The 11,144-nt window shown below is 36.5% G+C and overlaps 2 protein-coding genes and 1 pseudogene across 2 annotated transcripts; 2 read left to right on the top strand and 1 right to left on the bottom strand.

Moving 5' to 3' along the window:
• Positions 1–1,476, bottom strand: LOC137816729 (protein BIG GRAIN 1-like A). Its single transcript, XM_068620002.1, has one exon. It carries the CDS (start codon positions 1,234–1,236, stop codon positions 112–114), a length of 1,125 nt encoding a protein of 374 aa, XP_068476103.1. The 5' UTR covers positions 1,237–1,476; the 3' UTR covers positions 1–111.
• A 4,228-nt stretch (positions 1,477–5,704) lies between these two features.
• On the top strand, positions 5,705–6,502 carry LOC137815354 (uncharacterized). The gene has a single exon (XM_068618498.1). The coding sequence runs from the start codon at positions 5,705–5,707 to the stop codon at positions 6,500–6,502; it is 798 nt and encodes a 265-aa protein (XP_068474599.1).
• Positions 6,503–10,660: 4,158 nt separating this feature from the next.
• LOC137816798 (small nucleolar RNA R71) lies at positions 10,661–10,766 on the top strand (annotated as a pseudogene).
• Positions 10,767–11,144: the final 378 nt, after the last annotated feature.

Genomic DNA, 11,144 nt, shown 5'->3' with positions numbered 1-11,144 from the left:
TGATCAAAACTATTTTATTTACTCGGTAATCATACATGCTTAACGAAACATCTAAGGAAGGACAAGAAAACTTCAAAAATGGGTTCTGTAATACGTGTACTAAACATCATACTACACTATGAGGCCATTAGCAATGGCGCGGTTAGTACCAACATGAGTGGTTTCATACACTGGAAGCTCCTCACAGTACCTTTCACTTCCAAACACAGCCAAATGATCAAGCTCGAAGAGATCCGAACTTGCATAACTCGATGCATCATCATCATCATCCTCCTCCTCATCATAATCAACTTTACTCCTCAAAGACAAGTCCTTTAAAACCAAATCATTGCCCTTCTTTGGATTCTGTCGGTACTCTCTCAAGAACCCTCTAGAAGCTTCTTCCCCTTCACACAAACGTTTGTGCCCACAGGGTCGACTATCTTCACCCACGATTACACTCACGGGGTAAAAACGCACGGTTTGCTTCACCCCATTGCGCATCCTCTCTCTTTCTGAAGACATGGTTTTGCTCAAACAAGAGCGGGACAATGAGGAAGCAGAGGAGCACGTGGAGGAGCTGGATGAAGAAGAAGAAGAAGAAGATGAAGAAGCGTGTCGCACTTCGCCGCACGAGCGGGAACTTGTTTTCTTAGTGTTCGCGAAGAGCGAGTTGAGGAAACTGGTGACTCGACCACCAGGAGAAATCGGTTGTTTCACCTTTTTAAGGTTGTTGTAAATCTTCAACGCCCGGGACTTGGATTTTATTAGCATCTCCTCATTGCGAGCCGCCACGTGTCGCTCCTCAGAGGTGTGGGAGTTCCGACACAATCCCTCGAACATGCGAATTCCGTATCTCTCCGACCGGAACGACGCGCTCGCGCCCACGAGCCTGGCGCACGGCACCAGACACGGTTCGCGCGAGATGGATTCGTTGTCGGACGATGAGAATCCAAAGCTGGAATCCGAGGAAACCGAGGTGGAGCTGAAGAACAAAGCATCCTCGTCGCGGTGCAATTTTTTTTTGTCGGCTTTCGCGCCGACAAATTTTTTATCCGCGTCAACGGATTTCGAATTGCCCCTACTACTCTGTTTCTTGCTGGTGCTCATCGTTGTGTGTCTGTAGAATTTGGTTTCGCCGTTTTTTCTCTCTCCCTCGTCGATGGAACTGTAGATTTGGTCAAGGAGAGTGGTAGAGAAAGATGGAGTTCGTAGCTTGTTGTCATCGTCTCTTCGGGGCTTTTCTAAGTTGTACATGTTTGTTATGCGATGCAACAACTGAAATCAAGAAAGTTGTGAAAAGAATTCAAGGGGAGTAGGTAATGGTTCTTGAAGTTGAAGATGGGTGAAACAATGAAAACGAAGATAAGGTCCAGTGATTGAAGAAAATGAGGAAGAGAGAGTTTGTTTGTTTGATGGGATTGAGAATTGGTGGTGGAATGAGAGGGGGAGTTTATAAAGGATTGAGAGTGTGATGAGGCCCATGAGTGTGAGTGTACATGGTGGTCCACAAAAGCAACAATACGTCCCTACCCATAACCACATTTGAATCAAATGTGGTTCATAGTTTTTAAAGCTTCTAAAACATTATTATATTCTGCCAAAAAATGGTTATATCGCAAGCTTTTTGAATAAAATTAAACCATAAACTAGTTCACATACACAGATCCCTAGTTACATGCATTTCTTGATTAAGTTACATGCACCATATCTTGTAAAATATAATGAAATAGTAGGAATTATATTTTTAGTTTGATGCTAAGACTAATAAATAAAGTGATTATTTACAATACATGGGTCTCCCACCATTCCTCCATTTTGATGACAACCTCATGCTTGTGCCTTCCCATCACGTAGTTAGATTTAAATATATATGTATATTCGAGTCCTCATAGTGAGTAGGTCATTGTGTCTATTTACAAAGAAACCAACCGACAAGATCATTCTCATGGTCGCACGCCCCTAGCTACAGGTTTTCTATGCTTCATGCTTCATTTTTGCATAAGATACACAATCTTCAATATGATGATTTTTGGACTTTTATGTCAAAATGGACACTCATATTTCATTCAATCTTGTAGAAATAACCTGATAAGCTTTACTTTATTTTATTTTTTTGTTTTCATGTATCAGTGATGGGAAATAAACAGTTCTCATATATAATTAAAGGTAAATAAATATTTATTCTGAATTCTTTATGGCTTGGTGATTTTATCTACTTTTTAAGAGATATTAAATTTTAGCTTAAATTAACATGTGTATATATATTCATGATGGTATCTTAATATGTGGAGGGAGGGAATTAAATTAAGTGGTGGGACCATTCATAAAGTTAAAAATTGTGATTTGAGTAGTTCTTAGGAAAATGAATGAGTACGAATATATATGTGACGAGAAAGTCAAACTAAATAGCCGTGATGTAAAAAATTGTCAATGAAATTTAAATTGTTCAACTATAATCTGTTGACTTATGTTTTTCTTGGATTTAATTTCTGTTGAGGGTTCCTTTTCATTAGTCATGAGTAGGTTATACAATAATTAATAAGTCATTTTGTTAGGAATACAATGTGCTATCATTAAACATTTAGTTTTCTATTTGATGGAAGTAAATGATAAGATATACTAATTATTATATGTTGTTTATTATTTTGATATGATAATATTATCTTATCATTTATTTTACTTTATTATTATAGTATATTGAGTGAGTTAAGTTTAGTACAATAAATTAAGTTCATCAATATTTGTTTTCCAGCTTGTTGTTGGGATATTAAATGATATGAATACAAGAGTTATAAAAGTATGCTAATATTAATTGTGTTTTTTTTAATTTCTAGTGTTTTCTCTTTATAGTGGTGAATAATCTTTATTTTTCTTTGTCAGTTATGATTCTAATATTTATTGATTGATTTTTTTTCTCTCTTTAGCTAGATTTAGAATGAGTGTACTGCTTGTATATATATTCAGACTATTTGTTCATCTCTGTTTTATTTTATAATAAGTTGTTATTGTTTGAACATATTCAACAAAAGATAATCTCAATTCTTTCTCTCATGTATAAGAGTTTTTATTGCTTGAGGAACAACTAATTATCATGTAAAAGAAGCTGAACTCGTATTCTTAAAACTATTTTAAAGAATATTTCCTATGAATTTAAATTTGGTTGTTAAGATTGGAATGAATGAATTTTGTTAATGTGAATTAAAAACCATGTGTTGCATGGCTTTAGCTTAATCAATGTATTGTAAGCTCATAGATTTGTAGATATAGTTGTGATTTGAATAGCAAAGATAAGTTAAATTTGATGTATAAAACTAGTTAGAATAATGGTTGAATTGAAGTTGGAATTTATTTTTGTTAGTTTTGCAAATATCACTTAAGTGTTGGATTAGTTATTCGAGAAACACTCAAGCTACAACAATAATTAGTGTAGGCATATGGCATATCATTCAAACGTTCATTTGGTTACTCAGCCTGTATTAATATTTGAGTGAGCAAGATGTTGAAGTAACATTTGGTTTACAAGTGTGTTTGAAGACTTAGAACCTTGGTCTGCCTCTTTTGTAGCGAGCCACAGGTTAGTATGGGCGAGGTGTTACGGCCTTCCTCTACCTTTATGGAACAAGGACTGTTTGGCTAAGATTATTGGAGAGATGGCAGATCTGGTATCCATTGATGAGGTAACTGAGCAGTGGGAAAACCTTGAATATGTGCGTATCCAATTACGGGTGACCAAAATGAGTAGAATCGGAATCACAAATGGGTATCAGATAAATGGTCAAATATACAATATCAGTGTTATTGAAGAGGAAACCGATCAAGGAGGACGAGCATGCAGTTGCCCCGAACACAATCTTTCTTCCTCGGATAGCATATCTTCATCGGACACCTTTATCGTGGAATCTGTTTTTTCGGATAAAGCATCGGAGGATGGGGACATTGATGCCGGCGGCACCTCTCGACGGAGAAAGGAGGATGAGGAAGACAACGAAAAGACACCACAGATAAAGTCGAGCCAATTAAGGCAATTCACTCAGTATGAAAGGGGGAGGCAGAGCAAAGATAGTTTACCTTATACAAATAAGGTAATATGTGAGCAGGGGGGTTCTGCTCTTGGGGCAGCTTTATCTGTACAAGAGAAAGTCAACTCTTTATGTTCACTTATACATAATGCTCTATCTGACCTAGTCCATTGTTCTCAAAACCTTAACTCCCCTTTACCCAAATTAAGTGTGGGCCTGCTTTCTGAGGCCCAATTTAACAATAACGGGGGTTTGGGCCTAACTAAACAAGGAGTTAGGGTTGCTGCGGAAGTGGATCACGAAAGGGCGGGGCAAGGGAAGGTCACGACGTCGAAGACGACGGTTGGTGGAGGTGTCGAACCGACAATGGAGGCTTCGGTTAATTTCTCTGGAGGGAGGTACATAGAGCCAAATTGCGGCTACCCTCATCCAGGTGGAACGATTCGAAATGGCGAGCCTAGAGGAGGACCTATGTACAACCATATGCCTAACCAAACCGCGTCCCACGGTGAACCAAGTAGTGTGGGCAGCTCTGCGTCGGTGAGCAGAGACCCCACTAATGACGAAGCCGTGCCAATTGCGGATGAAGAACCCATCACGTCGGAGAATGTACGGAGGCTGCGAGGGCTATGGGAACAAGGTACGAAACCATCATGCCTGCGGTGGAGGTCTAAGGGAGGATTAGGGCCACTGCATTACGGGGTCAATTCATCATCCAGGTTAAGTCGATGCTCCTTTGCTGAATCTGATAATGATATTGAACACTGCAATAACAGATTAAGGGTTGAAGATTATATAGCTGAATCTGAACGTATTTGGGATGCGGGGAAACAATTAGGGGTGAGGTGTTCCGGGGAGGAGGTGAACATTGTAGTTCAATTGGAAAGTATGGAGGAAAGGGATAAGGAAGTTAAGAAGAATGCCGAGGAGGGTACTAGTCACGTCGAATTATGATCATACTCAATCTTAATATCAGGGGCTTGGGGGGGCACTAAGGCTAATTATTTGAAACACTGCATAGCCAAGGAGGGCGCGAAATTTGTGTGTTTGTAGGAAACAAAATCTGTGTCTTTTACTGATAATCGTTGTTTCTCTCTTTGGGGGGATAGTAACATAGGTTGGGTGCATTCTGAAGGTGATAATGGTGCAGGGAGCATGTTATCAATTTGGCATAAAGATAAATTCTGCTATGATTCGCATGTTGTCGGGATAGGTTTCATTGCGGTGGTAGGTCAACACACCAAATCTAGTTGTATGTGCTTTGTGGTTAATATCTATGCGGCATGCAACTACAGTGCAAAAATCACTTTATGGGAAGCTTTAACTTCACTGAAGAGGAGTTATCAAAACATGGCAGGATGTTTTTGTGGAGACTTTAATGCTATAAGAAGGGAGGATGAGAGGAAAGGAATCACAGGTGGGTCAAGTCAGACGAAGGAAATAAGAGGATTTAACTGTTTTATCGACGCAAACAGTATGGTGGACATTCCAAGTGTGGGAAAAAAGTATACATGGTTCAAACCAAATGGAACCGCTAAAAGTAGGTTGGATAGAGTCTTGGTTTCTGAAGAATGGATTCAGACTTGGCCTTTCTATAAACAATATGTGCAACAAAGAATTGTGTCCGACCACTGTGCTATTGTGGCAAATCTTGGGCCAAAGATTGGGGTCCTAAATCATTCCGTTCCATAGATGCTTGGTTCATGGAGCCAGGGTTCAAGGCGTTTGTGAAGGAGAAATGGGGGTCGTATAATGGACAGGGAAACAACATTTCTAGCCTTAAGGAAAAATTAAAATACTTGAAGGCAGACCTCAAAGTGTGGAATAAGAATGTGTTTGGGTGTCTGCAGACAAATCAAAAGCAAATCCTGAAGGATATTGAGATCCTTGACGTTAAGGATGATAATGATGTTTTAGAGGAGAGCGATCAGATTAGAAGAATGGAATTACTCAGCCAATTGAGAATGATTGATAATAAGCTGAACTCTCTTGCAAGACAAAAAGCAAGAACAAACTGGTATAAATTTGGGGACATGAATTCCAAATTTTATCATACGACCATTAGGTGGAGAAGACTCAAAAACGAAGTCAAAGGTGTGCAGGTTGGGGGGCAATGGTGTGAGGAACCGGAAGTAGTTCGCAGGGAAGCTAAGGCTTTGTTTGAAAATAGGTTTACGGCTACACGAGACTTCGGTGTAAATTTGGGCTCTGTGGAGTTCAAATCCCTTCCTCATGATATCAGCTTAAGCATGGTTTCGAGTTTTACAGAGGAAGAAGTGAAAGAAGCTGTATGGCAGTGTGAAGGTTCAAAGAGTCCAGGGCCGGATGGTTTCAACTTCACGTTCATTAGGAATTGTTGGGATGTCCTTAAATCTGATGTTATGGAAGCTGTAAATTCATTCCAAGAGACTGGGGTTATTCCAAAAGGCTGTAATGCTTCCTTCATTGCTTTGGTACCTGATGACTTTTTACGGCAAGTGCACCGCGTTTGTCAAAAGTAATATAATTGTCCCTAAGGACGGATATCGATCCCACAAGGAACAGTGAATTATCGAGTACAATAATCGCTAAATATAAAAATAGAACAATTAAAAGAGTTTTGAATTAATTGTGTTGGCACTGATCAATAAGAAAACAAACAAAGAATTAGTTGTTTCAATTGGAAAAATAAGGATTAGTTTCATCTCTCTCACTCTCAAGTATTTTGATTAGCATGTCAATATTAAGTTCTTTTGATTGAAATTGATGCCCGTATAAAAATCATTTATATCGATTCCTCGCATATAAAATCCTTAAGAATGTCCCCTAACTATCGATCCCTCGCATAATTATAAGAACAACTTAGAACGAAGCTCAGACGTTTAATAGCAATTAACATTTTAAGTCCATTCCTAGCACTCAAATATGTTAAGTATTGTTGTTTAGGTCCGAACCCTAAAAATACCTCCCGGTCAGATTTAAGATTCTCAATTTGTCAGGAAAAATTAAAAGTAAAACAACAATACCAATAATCAATCAAGAACTGAATATTAATATATAAAATATCACCTCAATACATAAGAGTTTGAGCAGATTACTCCCAATCCCAAAGGGTAGAATTAGCCACGCATACTTCTATCACCTTCCATTCTCCCAATTGGGTTACAATTCACTCTATGGTGTTTTCCTCTCAATCTGGCACACTAAGGTTGAGCCTCTAGCCCTCTATTTATCCTAGTTTTCTAGGGTTAGGTTGTTTCCTATGTCGCGCTAACGGGCTAAATGATAAAACATAAAAAAGGCCCAATCTTTCTTTGCATCTTTTTCCATTCTGGGACCTTCTATCTTTATCTTTTTAGCTCAAATCATTCATCTTTAATCCAAATCTTCAATCTTCCTTAGAAATCTGCAATTAACACCAAATTTGAGAATAAAATACTCTTATTCAAATAAAGATTATAAAAAATGTAAAAAGGTATAAATTCATAAATCAGGAATTATTTTATATGTAAATTAGCAATAAATCCTCATAAGTGCCTATATTTTAATATGAAATATTACTGAAATTAGACACTTATCACTCTCCCCAACTTAGAATCTTGCTTGTCCTCAAGCAAAGTAAATGAATATATTTGAATTTAAATATCAAACAGCTTAATTCACTAAACAACAGATCAAATTAGAAACTTATGATGCTTCCAAATTCAAATATAGATAATTATAGACACAATCAATTTCCAGGATCAAATCAAAACAAATAAATGACAATTCATCAAGGAATATCTTCTCATATGCTCACGGGTAAGTGTTTGTTTCTCTCTATTTTCACTGAATCATAACAAATCACAGTTGCTTTTCCTTTCATCTTCAAATCACAAACATATTAGAAACATGAATCTTGAGGTCTTTTCCAGGGTTGTAATGAGGTTGGGCTTCCAAAAAATATTGGTTTTTCTTAGATAACAAAATGCACATATTAAAGAAGAAGAACATATCTACAATTCAATTATAGAGAACATATATGTTATCTAATTACCACTTTCTTTCGATGTCACCTTTTCCCTCATTTTCTTTTTGACTTTTCATGATTTTCATGAAATTTTTCTATCTTTCTTTTCTATTTATTTTTCTTCTTCTGTTCCTTTTTTTTCTTTTCAATAATAGGAAAAGATTCTTCCTATTTTCAACTTTTTGACTTTCACAATCAGAACCAACATTCCTTTTTCTATAAGTATTGCATTTATGTTCTCCTTCCTTAAACATGCTAAAGGGTAGGAAATTATATCAATAAAGGTTAAGGTGCAATATTAACAAAAAAATTCTTGGCCCAAAGGGGATAAAAAAAAATGGAATTCTAATATAAAGGTTGGCTTTTTGGCCCTGGCTCCTAATTAACACAAACAAATGCCTCAAACATCTTCATGCTCTTTTATGATGCAACAAAAATAAAAATTAAGCAACCACAACTGTCAATTCATCAGTAAAACTCTCAAACTGTTTAAGGTTCACACACTCACTTGGTTTAATTGGTCTAATTCCTTTTTGTCTTGTCATTATCTGTCCTAATCAATCATCCTGTTAAATTTATGTATCATACTTTTAACTACATTTGAATAAGGATTCAATCTAATTTTCTTTTCTAACCTGTGTCTAATTCATCTCACTATTTAATATTTAAACACAAATTCTTTTTTCCACAATTCAAAATTAATATTCTAGTTCTTTTTTATTTGAGAAAAATAAACTAGAAAGCAAACAAATTAAAATTGGAAATTTATTCAAGAAAGAAAATTCAAAACCTAAAACTAACAAACTATAAAAAAACAACAAATTTATTCAAAATACAAAATAAGCAATTAAAACAAACTAAAAAAAAGCAAATAAACAAAAAACAAAATAACCGAAAAATAAAATAAAATAAATAAAAACTAAACAGAAAATAAAATTTAAATAATTGAAAAGAAAAGAGAATTAGATAGATAGAACCATATTTTTGCTCAATCCTCTCTTCTTAAGAAGTCATCCAGCTTTTTGTTAAAATCTTTATCTATAATCTTGCTTCATTTGCTGGATCTGCCCCCTTGACTAATAGAACCTGTCCTCAGGTCAAAATACATAACCTGCAAAATTATTAGGAGGCATACAAGATTTTTTATATATTTTTTTTTTGAAAAATAAAATAAACAAAGATAACAACATAAAACTAAAATGTGGACTGGGTTGCCTCCCAGTAAGCGCTCGTTTAACGTCATCTAGCTTGACGCCTGTTTATTTCAAGATGGACAACTCTCTTTGTTGCATCATTTTGTACACATTCTTCTCCTGCATTAAAATTTTTATGACCATAAAAAAGATTTAAAGTTACCTCCTCATCTTGAGTTCTAACTTGAAGTTCTCCTTTGTCGACATCAACTATGATTCTAGCAGTCTTCATAAAGGGTCTTCCAAGTATCAAGGGAACCTCCTCATCTTCTTTCATGTCCATCACAACAAAATCCACAGGGAATGTGAATTTATCCACCTTGATGAGAACATCTTCAACCACACCATATGGATACTTGGTTACTTGATCAGCTAGCTTTAAAGTCATCTTGGTGGGTTTAATCTCCAAATCCCCTATTTTCTTCAGCATTGCCAAAGGAATTATATTTACGCTTGCTCCCAAATCCAATAAAGCATTGGCTACTAATAAAGCACCTATAGACACGGGAAGGTTAAAACTCCCTGGGTCCTTGAATTTTTTAGGCAAGCCTTTTTGAATAATGACATTGTATCCATCCTCAAGCTCTATATTTCTTTCTTCAATATAGCTCCTATTCTTTCGAAATCTTTCAAATGTTGAATCTTGCTTCAAATTTCCTGCAAAATAATTTTTAGGGAGCAATTTATCAAAGAATTTTCTTTCCTTCTCTTTTTTTGAAGGAGAATGAGGATATGATAAATCTTTTTCAAGAACTCCTCTCTCCTTATTTTCACTTTTCCTCTTTATTTTTTCCTCCTCACTTCTCTCTTTCTCATCTCTCTTCCCCTTTGTCTCATCTTTTTCTTCTTGTTCAGCAACTACATTATCGCAATGCTCTTTTGAATTGGTTTGGCTATTGATTGAAAACTGGCCATTTTGTTCCTCTGGAATTTGTGCAATTTGTTTGGTCAGTTGTCCCATCTGGATCTTTATGCTCCTAATCATGGCCATGCTATTGTCCTGCGCTTTCACAATATTGTCCTGCGCGCTCACAATCTTTGTCAGAGCGTCTTCAACTTTATTCATTCTTTCAAGCATGGATGGATCCTCAACTTCAGGTGAATTGTTCTGATAAAAACAGTGACCATTAGGATGAACATCTCCACAAAAATCACACCTGATTGACTGACTTTGGCTTTGAGATGAATGAACAACATATAATTGTTGGGGCAATTTAGCCATTTGTGCAGTTAGTTGCTCAATCTGCTGTGTCAGAATCTTATTTTTAGCCAAGAGTGCATCTTCTAACAACCCTTTATTATGAAGATCTTGTCCATCATGTTGGGCTTTATAATCAGTTGATGCCAATGCATCAATAGTTATTGTCGCTTGTTCTACATCAAGGGCCATCATTGTGCCACCAGCTGCAACATCTAGGAGCATCTTTATGTCAAATCTGAGACCATTCAGGAATACGCTCAGTTGAGCAATATCTTCAAACCCATGATTTGGGCATTTTCTCAATATCATCTTAAATCTTTCCCATGTATCACAAAAGACTTCATTTGCTCCTTGTCTGAACATAGAGATTTCAGACTTTGCTTTGATGTAGCGAGAAATTGGAAAAAATCTTTGCAAAAAATTTTCCTCTACATCCTTCCAGCTAGTGAGGCTCTGATTTGGAAGTGATTTGAGCCATTCCTTAGCCTTTCCTGCCAATGAAAAAGAAAACAAGCGCATATAAACATTTTCAAGATCACCTGATTGAAAACCCATTGTTCCTACCAATTCATAAAATGTATCCAAATGTGAATATGGATCCTCATGTTCCATTGCTGTAAATTGATAGGCACTGATGAGAGTGAGAAAATCGGGATTGATTTCCAAGGCCTTGGCAGTAGTAGGTATTGCAATACTAGAAAAATGTCTTGGTCCTTGGTACATGACATAATCTCCAAGTGTCCTCCTAGGAGGTGGTGTTT

This window comes from Phaseolus vulgaris, chromosome 1 (assembly GCF_000499845.2).
Source record: "Phaseolus vulgaris cultivar G19833 chromosome 1, P. vulgaris v2.0, whole genome shotgun sequence".
NCBI classification, from domain to species: Eukaryota; Viridiplantae; Streptophyta; class Magnoliopsida; order Fabales; family Fabaceae; genus Phaseolus; species Phaseolus vulgaris.
The sequence above is the reverse complement of the archived record's forward strand: the minus strand, read 5'-3'. Positions and strand labels throughout refer to the sequence as shown.

Coding starts and splice junctions, on each gene's coding strand:
- LOC137816729 (XM_068620002.1), bottom strand. CDS start 1,236: ATGTACAACTTAGAAAAGCCCCGAAGAGACGATGACAACAAGCTACGA.
- LOC137815354 (XM_068618498.1), top strand. CDS start 5,705: ATGGAGCCAGGGTTCAAGGCGTTTGTGAAGGAGAAATGGGGGTCGTAT.